The sequence below is a fragment of the Physeter macrocephalus genome, chromosome 6 (genome assembly GCF_002837175.3).
Source record: "Physeter macrocephalus isolate SW-GA chromosome 6, ASM283717v5, whole genome shotgun sequence".
NCBI lineage: Eukaryota > Metazoa > Chordata > Mammalia > Artiodactyla > Physeteridae > Physeter > Physeter macrocephalus.
In genome coordinates this window covers 7,686,308-7,709,165 of record NC_041219.1, presented here as the reverse complement: position 1 = coordinate 7,709,165, position 22,858 = coordinate 7,686,308, and the positions used below count along the sequence as shown (strand labels likewise).

Genomic DNA, 22,858 nt, shown 5'->3' with positions numbered 1-22,858 from the left:
ACATTATAAAATCATTAATTTTATGACGTTTCCAACTGTCTAAATACTAAAGAATCCCATATTCTGACATAAAGAGGAACCACTTTCTATATTATACCAAAATTAAAATTTACCCGTTTTCTAACATTGAGAAATGAGATTAGAAAAACCCAACATTATAAAGTCTACCTAGAAGAGATCAACAATGACTTCACAGACTGTCTTTACTGTATATATAACACAATATTTTTTATTTTAGTTTTTTGAGACACATAACCTGTCCTATTTAAATGGTTCATGTATTTAACAGAAGGTTATAATGTAGAGGTCAGAGAAGAGGATTTGGAGGCTGAAGACCAGTGTTCAATCCAGAACTTCCTAGATTACTGCATTTCTAAGCCTTGTGCCAGCTGACACATTATAAATGTCTGAATGAATAAATAAATTACATTAACGAGGATTTCTTCATCTATAAATTGAGATAATACCAGCTACCACACAGAATATATGTGAAGAACAAGTAAGAGAACTAATTGGTGCCATAGTGCTTTGTTCACTTTAAGACTCTGAGTTAAAATTATTTTTAAAAATTCGTGAGAGTAGGGTTTGTTGTTTAGTAAAAATATCAAATGTTAAACTCCAGTCTTGGCTTTGATATAATATTTTACTTACTTATGTTTTCCTTTTAACAAGACATCATTAACAACAAATTTGTTCAGTGTTCATTTCAACAGGAAGAAAAAGTCTTACAATTCATTAAATAAACACTGTATGTGATTCAGGTTAACACCCATGTCCTTCTACAAAATCTCCTTTGGTAAGTCATTATAAGAAGAAAATCTGTTTGTTTCAAAAGAAAACTGGTTCATTGTAAAAAGGTCTAAAGTTTCCACGTTCTCATTAAATTCCAATTCAACAGCATTTACCAAAGCGCTTCACACATACTTCTTCCACAGCATTTATCATATTGTATTATGAATAATATTTGTTTCTCGCAAGAGACTTTGAGCAGTTTAAGGGCAGAAAATCATGTCATATTCATCTTTATATCAAATTCTAGCCTTTGGCTGGTCCTTTGTAGGGGTTAGTGCCTGGTAGACATAGAATGAATGACAGGCATAGAACAGAGGATATGTGTTGTGTCAAAGCAGAGGACAAAGAACTGTTATAATTTTGATTAGTGTTATGGTCTACGAGCTAAGTGATAAGTTTATCAACAGACTGAAAACAGGATTTTAAAAGATTCCTTTTATGTTTTTCTCTATGAATGAAAGTAGTTTTAAGGTAGACAGACGTATGTTAAAATAATTTGATGCAGGGAGAGTTTGGAGCATGTTATTGGAACAGTAACATGAAAATGACATGGAAAAACCAGAAAAAATTTTTACTTTAGAATTACTGAGTGGTAGTTTATTCAGTGCTCTCAAATATTAATAAATGAAGTCTAAGTAACTTTGCCAAAAGCTTGTTGTATTTTATAATGCTTTATTTTTGTGATTTAAAAAATGTTATATTAAGATATCAGGGTATTATTGTAGATGGGAATCAGCCTGCATTAGTGTTTTGTTTTGTATTGGGGAGGGGCAGTGAACCACGTGAGAATTTATACTTGGGAAACATAGTTTATGTTTAAATGATTATTTGCCCAACTTATTTTGAGGTATAAAATAGAAATGGTCAGTAAGTGTTTGCTGATGCTTATGTTTGAAACCATATAAAGATAGTTGAAAACATGTAATGACAATTCCAAGGAGCTACATCCAATATTAAAGATAACATGACTTAAAAAAAAAGATAACATGACTAACAAGGTTTACATTATACACAAAAGAATTTTCATAAATATTTATTTTAAGTGCCTGATGATAACTAAAAGAGACGTTTCCTACTAGATGCCTTTGTGCATCTAGTTGCTTGGGAGGCATTCCTTATTAAAAGAAAGGGTGCTAATAATGTAAAAAGACTTTTTGCTAGGATCTCAGCAAACGTTATAAAAAAAAATTTTTATCACCAAGTAGCCATTACCTTATGGGAAGGATTTACAGTAATATGTGATTATGTATATGCTACTTTCATATGGCAGTGTCAGAAGCTCAAATCAGGCCTGGGTAACCTGATTGTACATTAATACATTTTTACATGATTTGACCAAAGCTGTTTGAAGGAAAGGGTTCTTATTAAACATTTAATAAGTAAAATAAGGCAAACCCTTTAATTGTTCAAATGGAAACTATAAGAATAGTTCTGATATTCTGTTTTGTAAAATAATTAGCACTTGCATAGCTTTATCAGAGACACATGTATTTTTAAAGAGATCTACATTCCATTTCCGTTATGCAGTATGGTTGCTCTATTTGACTCTCACTAAAAGAGGAGATAAAAAGCAAGCTGATGTGTAAGATAAATTGACTTCATTTTAGGTTATAAGTTGTAAAGATATAATATGGTAAGTACTTTTCTATAATTCAATTCTATTGTGGGTTTATGGAAGAAAAAGAAAGCTTAAGAATTTTGGTATCAACACACATGGGGACAGAGGGAGTATTCCTAACATGGAACTGTGTAGCATGTTTGCCTATTAACGTATCAGTTTTGAAATTGAAAATGTAATATTTTTATTATGAGAATAAATGTGGTATACATTTATCTTTTTGTTTAAAGTAAAAGCTAGATCTCAATCTCTGTTATTTCATAACGTATTTTCTTAGAAGGTGAATATAATCAGCTACCTGTTTTTAGTAGTCTGAGTTACTTGGATGATGCAAGGGTACTTCACATTTGAAAATACTGTTTTCAAAATATTTTACAAGCTATTGCAAAAGCTAATTTTGTTATGAGGGAGGCCATGATTAGCTCAGTTTTACTGATAAAAAGATATGAAAGGTTTAAATAAAAGAACTTGCCCTGTACTTCAGGTTTTTTCCTAAAATTTTTCCCAATCACAGTGCCAATAATAATAATTTAATTAATACAAAATCCAGCAGTTTTAAAGTTTTATTTCATGTTGGTTAACTCCTACTAGGCAAATGACTTAGAATGTAATATCCCAACTTTGGTACAGGAAAAATAATGTTTATAATATAATTTAAAAACATTACTTGTCATAGACTGTTCTTTAAAAGAAGTTTAAAAAGACAAAAACACAAAACACTTCACAAACATACAATTTCATAGAAAAAATTGTAAGTACATAATTCTGACGTAAGGCACTTCCATTCTCGTTCAAATAAGTTTCATAAGAAGTTCTCCATTTTTTTTTTGTAACCAAGTCTTCATAAATAAATTATGCAGTAATGTTGTTACTTCAGGTAAAACTTTATTGAATACCCAATTTTGGAATAATTTCCTTAAATATCTTTACCTTTGAACAGAATGAAGTTCAAGCATCAAATCCTAATTGAAGGTACTTTTAGTCTGTTTTGGAGTTAGAGAATTGGTAACGTTTTACCTTGTTGATCTTGTTCAAGAATCTTGAAATCTTCCAAAGGAAGACTGTTTAAGGCAGTTGGTAAAATGTGTTCTGATGTGCCCTTAAGTAATATATTATTTGCTTCTAGATTCTTCACCAAGCACGTGGCTTTGATCCATCTTCGAGTTGCTCTGCGTTCTTTCTGTAGGCAAGTTTTCATTTTCCTTCTTAAACTTGCTATTTCCTTTTCCAGTTTAATTATCCTCTTTTTTGCTTCCATAGGGTTCCTAAAGGCATAACTGTGTTCAAGTAGTACTTGCTGACTACTGTTTGATTTTAAATTAGATGGTCCGTTTGGAGTACAACTGTTGTTTTTCTTCAGAAGATTCCTTGACTTGAGTTTCTGAGCAGAATAAAATTAGAGGGTTGAACATAAATTATGGAATATCACAAATAAGTAAATTTTGTTTGGGATAACAGTATTTAAACTGCTCTTTTAAAAACTGATTTTCAAAATTTGATAGGAAACATCAGCAGCCCATCTCATGTAGTCATGGATTCAAGTTTCTCAACTGGTTGAATTAACTCCAGCCACCTATTTCTTTTTGTCTTTTCTCTCCAGAGAGATAAAAGCATTGGTCTGGAAATAGAGAATGGACTTCCTAGGTCTCTTCCAAATTATTGAATATGATTCTGTAGAGACTTTAAAAAATTCTTTGCAATATTCTAAGGCCAATATAGAATGCATTTAGACATTTGGTTTATTTGTGATACTGATTTGATCTCTTTTTTAGGTAAATACTATCCTCTCAATTTGATTAATATTTCAGACCTGTGGTCCTACTTAATACAAACATATTCCAAAGTATCAAGCTCCTGAATAGATTTACCTATTAATTATGCACAGTTATATCTTATTGATACATTCAAGGTTTTAAAATCTGGCTAGAAACTTTCTTTCCAAATCAGAAACCTGAGGACCCTTTTTTCCCTTTATCTCTTTCATTCAATTAGTCATCAAGTCCTATTAATTCTATCTCCTAAATATCTGTATCACAAATCCTCTCCTCTCCATCATTCTTTTTTTCACTCTCTTCATTTCTTTTTTTTTTTTTTTAAGGTTTTTATTTTTATTTATTTATTTTGCAACACTGTGTGGCTTGTGGGATCTTGCCCGACCTGGGATCGAATCCACACCCCCTGCAGTGGAATCGCGGAGTCGTAACCACTGAACCACCAGGGAAGTCCCTCCTCTCCATCATTCTTAATGCTACTACCCATATCAGGCCCATATCATTCATGTCTGGCTTGAATATATTAAAAACTTCTTTATTGATCTCTGGCTCATTTTGATCCTCACTAGTCTATTTTCTGCCACACAATAATTTTCTAACAGATTTGATGATTTAATACTGGCTAAATTCTTCTTTGCCTCCCTATTATCTAAAGAAAAAATATTATCTTTACATGGCATACTGTACCATTTAGGATCTCACCCCATTCTGCCATTCACCATCTTTTAAAAAATTAATTAATTAATTTTTGGCTGAGTTGGGTCTTCATTGCTGTGTATGGGCTTTCTCTAGTTGCGGTGAGCGGGGGCTACTCTTCGTTGCGGTGCGCGGGCTTCTCATTGTGGTGGCTTCTCTTGTTGCAGAGCACGGGCTCTAGGCGTGGGGGCTTCAGTAATTGTGGTGCGTGGGCTCTAGAGCACAGGCTCAGTAGTTGTCGCACACGGGCTTAGTTGCTCCACAGCATGTGGGATCTTCCCAGACCAGGGCTCGAACCCGTGTCCCCTGCATTGGCAGGCAGGCGGATTCTTAACCACTGCACCACCAGGGAAGTGCTGCCATTCACCATCTTAATTTTTACTCCAATAATATTAAACCACTTATAGTTCCCAGATTATTTGATTAATTTCATAGCTTTGTGTCTTTCATTCATTCAACAAACATTTATTGAAACACAGGAATTCATTTATGAATTCCTGGGGACACAACAGTGAACAAGTAAGATAAATATGGTTCCTATCTTCATGAAACCTACAACTGGCATTCCTTCTGTCTAGGGGAATTGGCAGGGACTCTTTTTTGATCTGTATATTCCCAGCATCTAACTTGGATTTTGACATAATGTAAAGTTTAGTAAACATCTGTTGAATGAATAAATGATCAAAATGTCAAAAACAAGGTATACTTCAAATTCAATAAATATATGAGTGTGTACTATGTACCAGGCACTATCTGAGGTTCTGAGGATTCAGAAATGAAATGCTTGCCCTCCTGGAGCTTTTCTAATATCTGTGATAATTGGTTTACCACAATCTCCTCTCCCTTCTCTTCCATTCAGATAGTAACTCATGTAGATTTACAAATTTAACTGTCAAAAATAACTCAAGAAAAGCAGTGATTTTTCCTCTCTGAGAGGAAAAGATGTCTATCCTCCTTTTCAAAGCTAAACTCTTTTTGTTCATTCCACCCCTTCTGAACCTTTCAGTGACCCTGTCTTTCTCAGCTAGCTTTTTCCCCTCTGATCAGATCTTCCCTAACTAGATAAAACATTGTTTTAATACATTCATACTATACCTTAAATTTCTCCTTCCTTTTAAAATCACTTGCTAACACTTATTTTCCATTCACTCCTCAACTCATTATCTTTTGTTCTCATCATGCTATTGCAGCTGCACTGTACAAAGTCAAGAACCCTCTCCTACGTTCCAAACTCCAAGCTCAAGCCCAGCCGAAATGCCTGAGCTCTATGAGGTTTTCTGTTATGCCTCCCTCTGAACTTATGTTCTTTGGTGTAACTCTGGTATTCTTTGGGTGTGCTGCCCTGAAAGCACTTAACACACAGTATTTGCATATCATCTTAAAATCAGAGCAGAGCGATGCTGGAGGTTTCATTACGATTTCTCAGTTTTACCAATGGGTCAATTATTGATAATAATTAACAATGATGTAAAATTCCAATATAATAAAACAGTTTAGGTTGGGGAAAGAATACTGGAGTCAGGAGCGCTGAGCACTAATTCTAGTCTGCATCTTTACTGCAGTTTTGCAGTTTTCTTGAGGCACAGAGAATATATGAATTTCAATATATTCTTAATTGTTCCATGTTAAACAAAAAGGGATGGATTCTAAAAATGATTAAAATGGCGTAAAAGTAGTATTACTTACCATGGACTTTATGTGGGTACAAAAATCAAAAATGGTTGGAACAGCATCCATTTTAAGTCGTCTAGTTTGTCCTGTTAGGTCAAAACAGGAGGCTTCAAAGTGCTTTGAACAAAGAAAAGTATGTTTTCCTGGCACAAAATTTTTGCGCCTAACCAGGCGAACCCATTCTTTTCTTCTTTTAGGATCCAAAGGAAACCTTAAAAAAAAAAAAAAGGCAACTCAAATTCCAACTATCACACTTCTGGTTGTACCTAAATGGTTAAAAGAAATTTTGAAAGGTAACAATTTAAAATGTCTTCCATTTACATAAAAATTTTAAAATTTCCAGTATCCAGATACTGGAACAGAAACCAATTCATGCTCATTTTTATAAGTTGTAAAAATGTTAATAAAAAACTAACAAGTGGTTTAATTTTTCAGGGTTTTAAAAAGAGACCTTTTTTCCCAAACTAGTCCTTAACAGGGCAGTAAAATAAACAAGACTAAACTGATCTAGATCAAATTTATGTAGATCCATTATAAGCAGGAATAATTTCACAGTGCTTTGATCTGCTGCTCATGTACGTGGTCAAGACAAATCAGATCATCTACAGGTTAAATTTTATCAAGACAGATTCTGGTATTCCTTCCTCTGTGTTCATTATGATGCTTACTACATTGCTTTGTAATTTTCCATTTTAATAAATTTCCAGTGAAATCAAAGAAGATTATAAGTTTCTTGAGGACATGGATCATTTTATCTTTTTATCTATCTTTAACACTTACGCAGTTGGGACTCAACAAAAATTTGCTTAATTAATATAAATACAGAATATATGAATTTGTAATTCACTATATTACTTCCATGAAGTTAAACTGCATATATTTGTAAAAAATGACCTCTTAAGTTATGTTGTACAATAGAAGGCATAATTAATTACTACAAAAAGTAAAATGCTGATGACAAGCCCAGCAGGAATGTTTTTCCTTTTATATTTATTTCAGATATAAAATATACTGATATGCACCCAGTGTACACCTGTTAAGGAAGAGAAAAATATAAGGGACTGTCTAAAAATTCGAATGGTAACTGTGTTGACTGACTTGCAAATAGAGGAATCAACATTCACATGTAATAAGTTTGAACTGAACTCTTCTTTAGTTTGACTACCTTATCCTTGAAGTATTAATTATGAACTCACTAGTACCTAAAAAGAACCATTAAATTTATGTTAGATCATGTGGCTCAAAAGCCCCCAACTGAAGCTTCATTAGGTAACAGCTTTGGCTGTGTCAGATATACTAGGATTGCTCAAATTACCAGCAGGGAGGGCCACAGAGGTGAAGGCCCAGACTTACTTAGACACCCTATCTCATGTCCCCACCCCCACTGCCCCCAAACACACCCTCACCTGAGGATAACGTTCGTGTGTCACTCTGCAGTTCACAGGTTTTCATATATGTACGTTGTTTTGCATTTCACTAGAAATACAAGTCTCTCTAATGGAGACTTTATCTACTCGGCCTAGCCCTCACCTCTTAATAGTAATGTATTCTCATCTCAAAGCTCTCTATTCCGTGTTTCCCTGGTGGTGCATTGGTTGAGAGTCTGCCTGCCGATGCAAGGGACACGGGTTCGTGCCCCGGTCCAGGAAGATCCCACATGCCGCGGAGCGGCTAGGCCCGTGAGCCATGGCCGCTGAGCCTGTGCGTCCGGAGCCTATGCCCCGCAACGCAAGAGGCCACAACAGTGAGAGGCCCGCGTATTGCCAAAAAAAAAAAGCTCGCTGTTCCAATATTTACTGATCTGAAAATGTTTCCTGAGGACTAAGCTAAAAATTAAGCTTTAGTTTATAAGCACACTTCTTGCGACCTCAAGCACAAATAAGTACTATCAGTACTATTGTATTAGCATTTTGTATAAGACTCTTCAGATATATGAAGACTTTCTTTCAAATATTATCTTTCACCCCCTCCCCTTTTAGCTCGTTTTTAAACTAAAAAAAAACTTTTGAATTATGAAACCAACGTCTCCAATTGGACCTTAACGTGATCAAATTCTACTTCTTTCTTTTAAGACTCAGTTTAGGAATGCCATGTTCCTAACAAGTTTTTTTTATGATCAGAAGACTTGGTCAGATGTTCCTATATCATACAGCACTAATATAACTGTATTCTAATTGTTTACTTTTCTATCTCCACCGCTAGATCACAGGTTTCTTCTGGTTAGGAGCTGTTTTTTCACTACTTTTTCCTGTTAGTAAGCATTCAATGAACTTTTTGAGTGAATCAATGAATATACAAAGTAATGGAGTTAGTTTGGCATTACTAAATAATCTTTAGATTATCTGTGTTGAAATAAAATAAGAATAATCAACAATTTTATATTTGATTTTAGATAATGTTTTATACAGTATTAATCTTAATCATGTTTTTGCACTTGTTGTTTGGATTTTTCTCAGCAAATTCAAAGGGTGGGAGAAGCAGCCCATAAACTGAATTTAAGTAATAATAAATCATGTAAATATTAATTTAAAAAAATTAACATGGTGTTAATAGATGGATATATTCTTGTTTACACAATAATAGAACCGGGCTTTCAGAAACATTAGATGTTTTGGAAAATCACTCAGTATTTTAACAATGTTATTTTGCTTGGGTCTTTAATAGCTGAATGCCTCTTACATTCCAAGCACTGTCCTAGGCACTGAAGACATAGTGGTAAACAAAATTGATCTACCTTTATGATATCTACCTTCTATGTGGGTATACTGTAAAGGGGAAGGCAGAGAATCAAATAGCTTGATGTAGTAGAAAAGAGTGGCTGAGAATAGTCTCTGTAATCAAACCAGGTATCAATCCCAGCTCCTTCACGTAATAGCTGGGTGACTTTAAGAATGTTGTTTAACCTTTTTAGGCCTCAGTTTCATCATCCATAAAGTGGAGTAATAACGGTACCTAGTGTGGTTCTAGGGATTAAATGAGACATTGTGAGTAAATGCTTAGCCCAATGCATAGTACGTGGTAAATACTAAATAAATGCTGTTTATTATTATTATAAAAGTAATTAAAAGTGTCATGAGTTTATAAAAGGGTAAGTACAGGATTGCATGGAACCATAAAACAGGAAGAGCTAATCTCGTCAAGAGGCCTTAAGACAGTACGAATTAGCTAGGGAAATTAGGATGGTAGTAGTGAAGAGTGTTAAAGAGTATCTTGGGGACAGGAAGAGTGTTATGACATGAAACGAAGATGGAGGACTTTCCAAGTTAAAGAGTAATTTTGAACTTTATCCAAAATGGCATTGGTAAGCCATTAAGAGGCCTAGTTTAGAGCTGTCAACAGAAAATGTTTTAACTGGTTGTTAAACACAGCCATTATTAAAAATTAAATTATGTAAATTTGCATTTAAATAAATTAAAAACAAAGGTAATAAGTACTAAAAACCCATCACTTCCTAATTATTTTACTGTTGTCTATACTCTTCAGGTTACTTATGTCTGTTACACCTGTACGGAATAAATGCTATAGAATAGGGTAGTATTGCACTTTTCTTCCCAACTCCATGATTAGTAATGTCATATTGGTAGCTTATAACCAGTTATGGTGGGAGTATTTATATCATGGAAATTGGAGAAACACTACAAATCAGGGCTTTCCCCCTTTCCTGGAAATCCTGTTGTAAAAAATTTAGCAACACACTATTGATTACAGAAGAGCGGTTAGGAGTGCATGAATGGAAGCAGTGAACCAGTTAAATGGTTGTTGTAATAATCCAACTGAGAGGGAATGGTGAGAAGTCAAGGGAGGATGACCTCCTAGTTTCTGGGTGGATGGTGTTTCCATTTACTGAGAAAGGGAATATGGGAAGTGATGTAGGTTTGGGGGAAGGGCAAGTTCAGTAGTACAGTTTTAGTATGCTGAATGTGAGGAACTGAAGAGACCAGGGAAATAACTGAGACACTTTACCAATAGGTCTAAAACTCATTAGAGAGAGTTGGACCAGAGGTATTGATTTGGGAGGCATTAACAAGTAAATGTTAACCAAGACCACAGGAACCGTTGCAGTCCTTTTGATAAGAGTGGGAAGACCTTGGTCAGGGGGTGGAGTGGCAGAGGAGACTGAAGTTAGGCCAAAAAAGTGAGATGAAAATCACAAAATTAGTGTCAAATAATTCAAAGTAGAGAGTATTTCAAGGAGGAAATGATCACATGCCATGAAAACAGGATGCTGGAGTGACAATTTATGTTAGCAAGAACAGTTTCAAAAGATTATTATTGGCAACACTTAGACTTGGAATGGGCTGAGTAAGGGATAAGAAAAATGGTGACAGTAAGTTTAGGCAGTATAAGCTGTACATGGGGATAAAGAAGTCTACCAATGTCCTAGGAAAGGAGTGAATAGTGTTAATTATGAAATAGGGATTAATTTTATTACAAATAATGTTATTTTAACACCTAAACTTCTGGGGTTACACATGAAAATGTTAATTTCATAGCAAGCAAACAGTCAAACACGGAGAGGAGGTATGTATGTTAGTGTACCACTGTGCATCTCCTAAACATTCATCACTGGTACCTTGAATCCTCCCTCCCCCTCATCTTCCAAATCAAATGACCATATATGGTAGTTTCTCCTCAAACATTTCTCAAGTCTGTCCACTTCTTTCCATCTCTACTGTCAGTACCACTGTAGTCTAGGCCACTGGGTGGACTCTCCATTGTTTTACTACAGGTTCCCAACTTTTTTCTCTATCAACGCTCACCTTTTCTAATCTAGTGCTGATTGTGCCAGCAACAGAAGTACATTTAGTTCAGTTGACGCTGTAGCAGGATACCTGCTATTGTGAAATAGCAGGTGCATTAACATTCTGTAATAAGCTCCTTTCTGTCAAATTCATCTCTTGATGATGCTTGACCAGCACTTTAAGTAACACTGTAATTCTCTGCACTGCAGCCTGAGGGCTTTTTAATATACAAATCTAATCACGCCATTCTTTTTAAGCCCTCCATAGCTTCTCAAGTACTCATTGGATAAAAAAGAAAATCCTTAAAGTATCGTACAGGACCAAATCTATGTCATCCTTTGGCCTCATTTGAAATTTCACATCCTTTGAGAAGTGTTCTTTGACTTTCCAAGGCTAAGTTAGAGACCCTGAAGGTCTCTTCTTTGGCACTTGACCACAATTATTTATGTTGGTCTTTCTCATTCCAACTCCAGGAAGGTTAAGAATTTTTTGGATCCCTAGCACCATGTCGGGGAAATAAGAGCTTGGTACACATTTGATGGATGAATGAATAAAGCACTACATTTGCATGAAGTAGATGAAAAACAGAAACACCACAAGGATTTTTTTTTAAGTGGTAACTTTTAATAAGTGGGTACATTTTGTCATAATGAAGTAGGAAGAAAAAGGTCAAGGATATCATTTTCTACATTCTAAGATCTTATTAAGTTGCGAGGTATATAAAATCAGAACTGTTTGTACTTAACTTTTTGAATGCTTCTTTTCTTCAGGCACATGACAGGCACTTGCAGAGAAGGTAAACATTTACCAAGTACTTATTATGTTTCATGTAGGGTTCAAAGCGCTTTCCAGAGTTCTGATTTGACAGAAATAAAGAATTTTGATTGCTCTTCCAGCAAACGAAGGCAAAACATAACCTGGGTTCTTTTTATACTACTCTGTTCTAGTAAGAATAGAAAGCTTATCTTTTCCACTTTAACATCGCTTAATTCCACGGCTACTAATGATGATGTCTCAATTCCTCCGCAGAGTTACTGTGCGTGGCTATTTGACATTTAAATGCTTCCCGTGTCAATCCAGCTAGTGAGAATTGACTAATTATACGGGAACACAGCAGGCTTTTTAGGTGATTGCTGACTTGAAAAGGCAGATCTCGCTTCCTCTTATGGCGTCATTAATATCAAAACCTGGTCTAATACACAGGGAGTAAAAGAGTAGAAAATTAAGGTATCCTCCTGTCACTTTCTAGAGAAGGAGTAATTACGGAGTGAACTTGGCTCTCTTTTACAAAGTGAGTAAACCTTCCCCGAAGGGAGCGGAAAACTGGACAGATTTGAGAAACACACACAAAGGGCAAAAATGATGCGTCCCTGCTACTAGCTACCTAGCTAGCGAAATTAGAATTAGTAGACTCCTGTTCTTTCCACACAAGCGTTACCCAGTCTAGGAACTCCCGTTTCCGTCACCCCCACTCCCTGCCCAGGTTACCTGTGGAAGCTGATGTTAATGTGCTTGTTGTAGGTAGTAGCACAACCCGCCGCGGCGCAATTGGTCGGCATTTCCCTTTCGCCCTCATTCGGCGCTGTCTTAAGCCTAATCTGAGGCGCGGGCTGCTACGCTTCCTTCGGGAAGAGACTGGGGAAGGGCCCACCCAGCTAAGCTGCGGGAGCTAGGTGGGAAGAAAGGGTGTACGTATGTGTGCGGGGAGGGGGGGCTGTCAGCCTTCCCTTTCTCTTTATTAATATGGCGGACTTGAGCCACAGGAGCCGACGGTCCTGGAGCTCTAGTCCCCTTCGTTTGCCTTCACCAACATGGCGGACGCACCCCGTCCTCTCTCTGGCTCCCAAAAGGGAGTGGGACTACTGCTTCTGTTCAGCAGCTGTCCTCCGAGCAATTAAAAAAAAGACGTGTGTCCCTCCCATCCCCCCATTACTCTGACACTCTCGCGGCCGAGATAAAGAACTGGCCCGCCTACACCGCCACGCACCCAAAAACCCCAGAGCAGCGTCTGCAGTGCGTATGGGCCTCAGACTGGAAAGACAAACCCTAAGCGACAGGAAAAAAAAAAAAAAAGACTACAACTCCCAGTGAGAATCGCGTTGTCCTAATTATTATCGCGTGAACTGGGAGCCTTGTTTCCTGCGTGCCGTAGGAAGTGACGTCACGAGCAGAGCCACTTCTAGAGGTCTTTTCTCGCGAGGCGGAAGAGCCCCGATCGCGGAGGAGCAAGGGGGCGCTAGGGCAGGGAAGTGGGTTGCGACGGTCCGGCGAGAAAGAGCTGGGGTGCGGGGAAGTTGAGGAGCAGAGCCCGCTAGGTGAGCAAGTAGGGTAAGGCCGCACCGACCGGGTCCGTTGAGAAAGAAGGAAACTGAGCAGGAAGGCAGTTGACGGGCGGATCCCCGGACAGAGCGCTAAGGTTGTGTGGAAGGCGCTGCTCCCGGGATGGCGACTGCAGATACTCCGGCCCCGGCCTCCAGTGGCCTCTCGCCCAAGGAAGAAGGGGAGCTCGAAGATGGGGAGATCAGCGACGACGATAATAACAGCCAGGTACGGAGCCGGAGCAGCAGCAGCAGCAGTGGCGGCGGGCTGTTACCGTACCCGCGGCGAAGGCCGCCTCACCCGGCCCGGGGCGGTGGATCCGGCGGAGGCGGTGGCTCCTCCTCGTCATCGTCCTCTTCTCAGCAGCAGCTGAGGAATTTTTCACGCTCGCGGCACGCGTCGGAGCGGGGCCACCTCAGGGGACACAGCAGCTACCGACCCAAAGAGCCGTTCCGGTCTCACCCGCCCTCCGTGCGGATGCCTTCGAGCTCCCTGTCCGAAAGCAGCCCCCGGCCGTCCTTTTGGGAACGGAGCCACATCGCCTTGGACCGTTTCCGTTTTCGAGGCAGGCCTTACCGGGGTGGGAGTCGCTGGAGTCGGGGGCGAGGAGGGGGTGAGCGAGGCGGCAAGCCGGGGGGCAGACCTCCTCTGGGAGGAGGAGCGGGATCCGGATTCGGCAGCAGTCAGAGCTGGCGAGAGCCCTCTCCACCTCGGAAGAGTTGTATCCTTAACGTGGCGGTCTGCCCTGGGTGTGTCACTGAAGTTCCCTTTAGCGTCTTCTCAGGTCTATGAGATGAGTAACTTTTCGGAACCGTCAGAACCGCTTATTTTCACTGTGTCAATATACTTAACGTAGGCGGTTCTTTGGTAATCCCCACCCATGTGTCAAACTAGCGTTATTTGTTAAAATTGCTTTATTGGGTGTATTGCTTTTTAACATGAACGTGTTATGGATGGGGGCCAAACTAGTGGAATCTAAGACAGTGTAAAATCAGATTTGCAGTATTACATCAGAAGCCCAAGTTTCATTAGCCTTTGTTTTTGCTAGTACAGGAACTTGGTTATGTGAAGTTGCCTTAGATTGCTGGAGGGAGAAAAAAAATATTGGCCATAAAAAGTGGGGAATACTGTTGCTTATTTCATATTGCAGTGTCACATTGAAAATTGTGAAGTTTCATTGTTCATAATCCTACTGGTTTTATTTGTGATTCTGTTTTTACCTTTCTTGATTTATTCTTACACATTGCTGCTTTTTTAAAGTTAAAAAAAAAAAAGACCTGGTATCTTCCTCGCCAACTCAAATTCGGAGGTTTGAAATTCACGTATCTTTGGGGGAAACTTTACCTCCTTAACTTTTCTATTTCTTATGTTCACATTTTGAACATTTTATAACTCTTACTGCTGACAAATGTGGGCTAGATAATGAAACATAACAGCATTTTTATTTTAATATGTTGGAAACCATGGGGAAACATGGGAAGGTGGAGTCTATGGAGAGGTTAAGAAGGAAAATAGCAAAATAATCTGGTTTTTGTCCCCTCTAATCTTATTCATAGTTATCGTAAACATTCCTGAGTTTACTCCTCTGAGGGTTTGCTATTTTAAGACGTGTTTGTAGAACTGTCTTTAAAAAAATTTTTTTAATTGAAATATAGTTAATTTAGTGCTCGCTTCGGCAGCACATATACTAAAATTGAAATATAGTTAATTTACAGTGTGTGTTTCAAGTGTACAGAAAAGTGATTCAGTTATATATATAATACTATAATTTATTGTAGTAATGTAATTTTTCAGATTTTTTGTGGAACTGTGTCTTGACATATTCCATGATAACTGCATAAAAATAGTTTACTAAGAACATTTATTACTGGTTGTAATTTCCATGGTGTAATGATTTTTTAATATATTCATTTTATATGAAACTTACATATAAAGACATTTGTTTGGGAGACACTCAACATTTTTTTCACAGAATACTTAGGACCAGTCTTTCCCAGATGTCAGGATAGGAAGGGGACCGGAAATGTAGGTTAGGTAAGAAGTAGGAGCTTCCGGTGCTAGCGCTCTGAAAAAACTTCTACAGTCGAAAGCTGGGTTAGGAGCACTCCAGGATTGTTTCAGAAAAACATCACGTAGGTATTTAACTTTTAAAGAGAGGGGTGCTCTTTCAATAAAGTTAGAAAACCTCTGCCCAAGATATTTTTTTAACCAAGGATTTGTTAGTTGTCAATTCTGAGCCTAAAAACAGAAAGGCTATTTAAGTACAAATATGTAAATTTTTTAAGAATACGAAGATGTAACTTCTAATTTGTGTTGGAGCGGCAAATGTAAATAATTATAGTTCAGTGTAAAAAGTTCAAATTGAGGTATGTAAAAAGTACTACGGGGGCCTTCCCTGGTGGCGCATTGGTTGAGAGTCCGCCTGCCGATGCAGGGGATACGGGTTCGTGCCCCGGTCCGGGGGTTCGTGCCCCGGTCCGGGAGGATCCCACATGCCGCGGAGCGGCTGGCGCGTGAGCCCTGGCCGCTGGGCCTCCGCGTCCGGAGCCTGTGCTCCGCAACGGGAGAGGCCACAGCAGTGAGCGGGCCGCCTACCGGAAAGAAAAAAAAAAAAAAAAAAAGTACTATGGGAGCTTAAAGTTTTTTCTTAGTTTATTTTATATTAGAGAAGGAAGTGGTACGTGGACTTGCCTACCTCCTGCGTTTGCCTTCTTTCTGTCCATTCATTCAATACCTCTACCACATACCTCTTTATTAATTAATCTTATATGCTCTTATTAATGAACAGGCACATGATGTTGTGAAACAAGTATGGGAAAATATCCAGTCTGACTTCTGTAGTAACTTATCAGAAATGAGCTCTCTTGCTGTTTTTCTTTTCACAGATGCTGCAGTTAAGGATGATTGTTTTGATCTTCTGCTCATTGTTTTCCTTGTGAAGTGTCACTAATCCATCCTAGAGGTGGTATTCTTTATAAGAATTTGTGAGGGAAAACATAGCTCCCAGCCACTTTTGTGTAATGTGAGCAAACAAAATTTGTAATACAAAATTTTGTTAATTCAAATTCCTTTAATACCATGATTGTACTAAGTTTAATTCATATTTCCACTGTATGATTGTAATAATGACATTTTACAAATATTGCATTAAGAAAGAATAAGGGTTATTCTGTGACTCACTTCCATAATCTAGAAGTGAAGTAGCATGAGTGCAGGTGGATTTTTGTTTTTTAAAACTTTTTTTTTCTGTAATAATTAAGGTATGCTAGATGCAGCTTTAAAGAAATAGAATAAACCATTATTCTATTTATATTCTATTCTATTTAGATTCATATTCTATTTAGATATTAGATTCTATCAGAATCTAATAAACCAAATAGATTCTATTGCAGTAGTTATTTTCATTCTCATTCATTTTTAATTTTCCTTAGTGAGAGACACTTTGTCAATCAATCTTAGCATATGTCTCCTTTGGATGGCTGCTGTTTTAAACTTTCAAATCTGATCAGAGCTAACATAATGAGACCAGTGTCTCATCACTAGAAAGTCATTCCATTTTCACCTGCAGTTGTAAAGGTTGAATGGCAGTTCTTTTTTTAAACCAGGTTTCAGTTAGAAATTGCATCTTGACCAATTTCAAATTAAATCTTTTAAGTGCTGGTTTCATCCTAGCTGTTCTGTATAGACAGAAGTAGGAGATTTCATTTAGCCTTGAAGAAGATTAATTAGTCATAGCTTAGTTGCTTCTCATTTTTCTGTCCTTTAGTTATTTTATTTTTTTGTTAGCGTATTGAATCTTTTCCCTTTATGAATGTTTCCAAGGACTCTAGTCATATATATTTTTTAAGTTACTGTAGCTACATTGGAAAAGTGAGATGTAAATGCAGATAATTACATAGTTTATGTACAGAGAGTATGTAATGGTGGGGTGGGGGAGCAAGTAATTACCCGACTTCACATAGTGGGTGGCATTTGAATTGGGGTCAATTTGAAGAACAGAAGAACCTAGACACAAAACTATGCATAAATTGTGATAAACATGGAAGAGGTGAGATTGGAAAGGAATCATGAAAGCATTATATGCCATTATAAGGATTTTGGACTCTATTCTTAGATTAAAACAAGGGATGAGATCTGATCATATGTGTGTTTTAGAAAGATTAGTCTACCAATAGGATAGAGGATGGCTTGTGGGAGATAGAACCCTAAATGTCTATCACCAGCCAAAACTATGGGAGTGCATTAGAACGCTCGAAATTGAAAGAGGGAGACTAAGTAGAGCTCACAGGCGAGCACCATTTTTGCAGGAGTTGGAAGAGAAAGGAGTCATGAAGACTTATAGGCAAAAAAAAAAAAAAAAAAAAAGGAAACAAGGGGAAAGTGGATTATGGAAGCCAAGAGAGAAGTAGTTTACAGTGTTTAATGCTGCAGAGAAGTCAGGGTGGATAAACTCAGCCAGCAGAAGCCAGATTCCGTTTGGTGGTAAGACAGGTAATGAGAAACTAGTATTGTTTCAAGAAACTGAGCTCTGAAGAGGAGATCAGAAAACCAGATTTACTAGAACAGTTTTGCTGCAGAACTGTTAAAGATTTTCAGTTGTAGTGCTCATTTAGTTTCTGAAATATTTGGTGGTAATTCCCATTCTTAAATTGGTCATTAGGGAAGTTTAAAAATCTTTGTAGATTGCTTGTCCAGTAAGTTGTTACACAGAAGAAACTATTTAGGGAACTGTAATGTTATATCGTAGTCAGTGATCTGTAAATGACATATTGTATTAAAACCAGGTAAAGTACTTGTGTTTTGTTAATTTCTAGGCTGGAGAAGTGAGGTGGAACAGTTCTCATGTATGAATTAATTTGAATAAAAATTGTAGTTTGGAACTTTGTAGCCATTTCCAACTGAGAAGTTAAGTTTTATGTATCACTATGTTAGAGAAGAAAAAAAAACAAAAGTAGTTGGTTTTAGATATCCTTTTCTTCAGGAGAAAAATTAGTTTAGAAGATACATTTTGAATACAACTTAAGTTTTTTTTAATTTAACTGCCTTCATTGTCTTAGTTGTATATATGTTGGATGTTAGTATACTTGATGAGCTCTACAATTGTTATCTGTTAGGTTTTTCATAGTGTTTCTTATTCATAACTTAGTCTTAACTATTGTCAGTGTTCATTTTTTATCTGTTTTTAAAAATTTGAGACATGACAAGAAACTAATTAAAAAGAAGAAACATTTTCTTCTGATTATCTGAAGTGTAAATTGTCCACATCTGTGACAAACCGTTCAGTTTCTCCCCTTTTCCTTCAGAAAGGAATCTCTAACATCCAGCTCATTATGGGCTCTCCTGATAACCTGCGGAAGGAAGGATGCTATAACCTAACTAGGTGTAATACCTGTGGATACAACAGGTAATAAGTGACACTAGTGATTTTGTAAGTGGACTGTTTATATGCATACTTGTTAATTTTAAAGTATGGGCACATAATGAAAGTGGGCATTAGCAGCACAATGTTAAATGGCATTTAGTAATTTTAAAATATCAATTCATCTTCCTTGAAAAACATGAAAAAGGGAGACAATTCATCTATAGCCTAATGTGTTTTTGTTAAATTAACTGGAAAATTTTTGGAAACTGGTTTCCTTAATATGCTGTTCAGCTAAAAGTTTTGGAAGATCTCCATCAAGAAAACAGAATTATTCATCAAAAAGTGAAAACTGTGGGGAAGAAACTTTTGAAGATTTACTTTTGAAGTATAAGCAAATACAGTTGGAACTAGAGTGCATCAATAAGGATGAAAAGCTAGCTTTGAGTAGCAAAGAGGAAAATGTGCAAGAAGATCCTAAAACACTGAACCTTGAGGACCAAACAAGCACTGATAATGTCAGTATTATAAAGGACTCAAGTAAAGAAGTAGCTCCTGAGGAGAAAACACAGGTCAAAACTTTTCAGGCATTTGAATTAAAACCACTCAGGCAAAAATTGACTTTACCAGGAGATAAGAACCGGTTGAAAAAAGTTAAAGATGGAACAAAACAGCTTTCCCTGAAATCTGACACTACTGAATCTAGTCAAGGTAATGGAATTTAAAATTTCAGTTAGTGATGATATTCTTCTTCCTCTGAAGGGGTAACTAGTTATTTTGGTAGTGTACTTCATTGAAATGATTCTGGTGTTTTATCTGTGAATTCTTTTTGCACTTTCTATGTAGATAGTCGTATTGTTGGGTGATGACAAGTTTTGTTTCATTCTGATCTTTCACCACTTTTGGCCTTAAGTGCTGGTCAGGACTAATAATACAGTTTTTAACATAAGTGGTAGTGGGCACCTTTGTTCCCTAACTTACGGGGAACACTTTTGTCATTTACTTTTAGATATGATGTTGGCTAAGTTTTTTGTAGGAGTCCTTTATTGGGAAAAGGAGGTGTTCACCCCCACCCCAGCCTCCATTCGTTGTTTGAAATTTTCAGCATGAATGGATGTTGAAGTTTATCAAATCTTTTTTCATTTATGGAGAAGAGCATCTAATTTTTCTCCTTTAATTTATTAGTGTAATGGATTATATTAATTGATTTTTGTAGTGTTAAACCACCCTTGTATGATTGGGATAAATCCAGTTAGTTCATGATATATCAGTTTTATACATCATGGATTTGGTTTGTTAACTTTTTCTTTTTCTCTTTTTTATGAACGTATGATTTATATACAGTAAAAATTTACCCATTTAACTGTATAGTTCTTTGAGTTTTGACAAATGCAAGCAGTTGGGTAACCATTGCCAGCCATCACTATTATAGAACAGTTTCATTAACTCCCACCGATTCCCTCATGCCACCAACCCTACTTGGTAACCACTGGTCTGTTTTCTGAACCTATACTTTTGCCTTTTCCAGAATGTCATATAAATGGAGTCTTGTAGAACATTGCCTTTTAACCCTAGCTTCTTTCCCTTAGCATAGCGTATTTGAGATTGATCCATGTGGTTGCATATGTCAGTAGTTCATTCTGTTTTATTGCTGAATGTCCCATTGTATGGCTATGCTGCAGTTTGTTTATCCATTTCCCACTTCAGGGACATTTGGTTCTTCCAGTTTGGGGCAGTTACAAAACCTTCATACATAACGGTTTGCTAATGTTTTGTTTAGGATTTTTTTCATGTAGGTTCATAGTCTGTAGTTTTGTTCCTTCTTTTTCCTTACAAATTTTAGTATAAGGTTATGATGCTCAGAATGAGTTGGGGAGTGGTTTCCTCTTTGTTCTCTGGGATAGTTTTAAGGTTGGAATCATTCCTGGGATATTTGGTAGCTCTTGCTGGTAAAATTATCTGGGCCAGGATGGCTTTTTTTCTGGGAAGGTTTTAAACTACTGACTATTTATGTTTTCTATTTCTGGTTAAGGCAGTTTAGGTAAGCTATTTTTCTTGTAATGTGCTCGTTTCCTGTAAGTTGTACAATTTATACTAAGTTATTCTGAAGAATCTTACATTTTTATTATCTGCAGCAGTTATTAATGGTTTCTCCCATCATCTTTTAAAAATTTCCCTAGAAATAAGTCCACAGCTTTTAAAACATTAATTTTTAGCCTCTCTACTATTAACATCATTTGGGGCTATGAAACTTCTACTTTAGCTGCATCTCAGTTTGTCATTTGCAAATTTTTTTCATTCAGTTCTAAATATTTTCTAATTTTTGTTGTTCTTTGGCCCATAGGCTGTTTAGAAGTGTTTCTTAACTTCCAAAACACGTAGGTTTTTTAGGTGTGTTTTTTGTCATTGAATTCTAAGTCAATCACATTGTCAGAGAATGAGATCTATATAGTAGCAATCTTTTGAAATATTTGTAGAGACTTGCTTTATTGTCTAGTATGTGATTGATTTTTGTAACTGTTCTTTGTGTGTTTGAAAGGAATGTTTGGATTGTTAGATCAAGCTTTTATGTTCACATCTTCCTTCTAAGATATGAACATTTTTTGATCTGCTTGATCTGTCAATTGCTGAGAGGCTTGGTAAAATCTGCCAGTATGGTAGTGGATTCCTATTTTTCAGTTTTTGCTTTAAATACTTTGAGGCTGGGGAATTGACTTATTATTTTCATTATTATGTAGTGATCTCTATCTCTAGTAATGTTTTTGCCTGAAAGACTGTTTTGTCTCATGTTAATAGCCACACCATCTTTCTCTTGATAAGTATATATGCTTTGTATATCACTTTCCATCCTTTTAGTCTTTCTGTATCTTCATGTCCCAAATGTTACTTGTACATTGTATGGAGCTGGATTTCATTTGTAGTTTAACCTGACAATCTTTGTCTTTTAACAAGAACATATAGTTTGTTCACATTTTTTCATGATTACTGATATTTGTATTTCCTTTTCTTTTTTTTCTGTCTTGCCTCTTTTGACTATTTTTTTTTAAATACAACTTTTTTTTTTTTTTCTTTTACTCGTTTGGAAGTTAGATACAAAGTTTTTGGTCTCATTGATTCCTTTAGGAATTGTAACATGAATTCTTGTCAATGTTTAAAGTTAATCAAGTTATTTACCCTCTCCCTGATATACAAGGACCAGTATTTGCCTACCTTTGCCCATGTATTTAACACTTTCTTGTCTCACTCTTCCTTCTATGTCTAGAATCACATATGCTTAAAATACATTTTTAAGAATTTCCTTTAGTTTGTGTCTGCTATATGAAAAACTTATTTCCTTTTACCCTATTTTAAAGACAATTTTCCTAGGTTTAGAATTCTAGATTAGTTAATTATATTCTCAGTATATTGAAGATATTTTCTGGCTTCCATTGTTGATTTTGAAAAGTCAGCTATCAGTCTTTTTTTTAATAAAACTTTTAAAAAAATCTTTATTGGAGTATAAATTGCTTTACAATGGTGTGTTAGTTTCTGCTTTACAACAAAGTGAATCAGTTATACATATACATATGTTCCCATATCTCTTCCCCTCTTGTGTCTCCTTCCCTCCCACACTCCCTATCCCACCTGTCTAGGTGGTCACAAACCACCTAGCTGATCTCCCTGTGCCATGCGGCTGCTTCCCACTAGCTATCCACCCTACATTTGGTAGTGTATGTATGTCCTTGCCACTCTCTCACTTCGTCACAGCTTACCCTTCCCCCTCCCCATATCCTCAAGTCCATGCTCTAGTAGGTCTGTGTTTTATTCCCATCCTACCCCTAGGTTCTTCATGACCTTTTTTTTTTTCCCCTTAGATTCCATATATATGTGTTAGCATATGGTATTTGTT

General features: G+C 36.7%; 2 protein-coding genes across 4 annotated transcripts in view; one reads left to right on the top strand and one right to left on the bottom strand.

Annotated features, from left to right (window-relative positions):
• Nucleotides 1–203: 203 nt before the first annotated feature.
• THAP2 (THAP domain containing 2) lies at nt 204–13,315 on the bottom strand. Of its 2 annotated transcripts, XM_007111573.3 has the most exons (4): nt 13,279–13,315; nt 12,780–12,960; nt 6,565–6,760; nt 204–3,791 (listed from the first exon to the last, which is right to left on the bottom strand). In XM_007111573.3, the coding sequence occupies exons 2-4, from the start codon at nt 12,848–12,850 to the stop codon at nt 3,405–3,407; spliced, it is 654 nt and encodes a 217-aa protein (XP_007111635.2). In that variant the 5' UTR covers nt 12,851–12,960; nt 13,279–13,315; the 3' UTR covers nt 204–3,404. The 2 variants fall into 2 exon arrangements, 1 of the variants encoding a protein (XP_007111635.2); XR_002891602.3 differs by lacking the exons at nt 204–3,791; nt 13,279–13,315 and adding an exon at nt 12,038–12,147 and having other exon boundaries at nt 6,672–6,760; nt 12,780–13,267.
• Nucleotides 13,316–13,529: 214 nt separating this feature from the next.
• Nucleotides 13,530–22,858, top strand: part of ZFC3H1 (zinc finger C3H1-type containing) — a 50,685-nt gene continuing 41,356 nt past the window's right edge. For both annotated transcript variants that reach the window (XM_024122771.3, XM_007111571.4), the window contains exons 1-2: nt 13,530–14,331; nt 19,264–19,680. In XM_024122771.3, the coding sequence (XP_023978539.1) occupies nt 13,734–14,331; nt 19,264–19,680 (1,015 nt within the window). In that variant the 5' untranslated portion in view covers nt 13,530–13,733. The remainder of the gene's footprint in view (nt 14,332–19,263; nt 19,681–22,858) is intronic.

Excerpts from the sequence above, each read along its gene's own strand:
- THAP2 (XM_007111573.3), bottom strand. The coding sequence starts at position 12,850 with ATGCCGACCAATTGCGCCGCGGCGGGTTGTGCTACTACCTACAACAAG. Across the intron at positions 6,761-12,779 it reads ATTAACATCAGCTTCCACAG|GTTTCCTTTGGATCCTAAAA; the intron begins GTAACCTGGGCA and ends TTTTTTTTTAAG. Across the intron at positions 3,792-6,564 it reads GTACCCACATAAAGTCCATG|AAACTCAAGTCAAGGAATCT; the intron begins GTAAGTAATACT and ends TATTCTGCTCAG.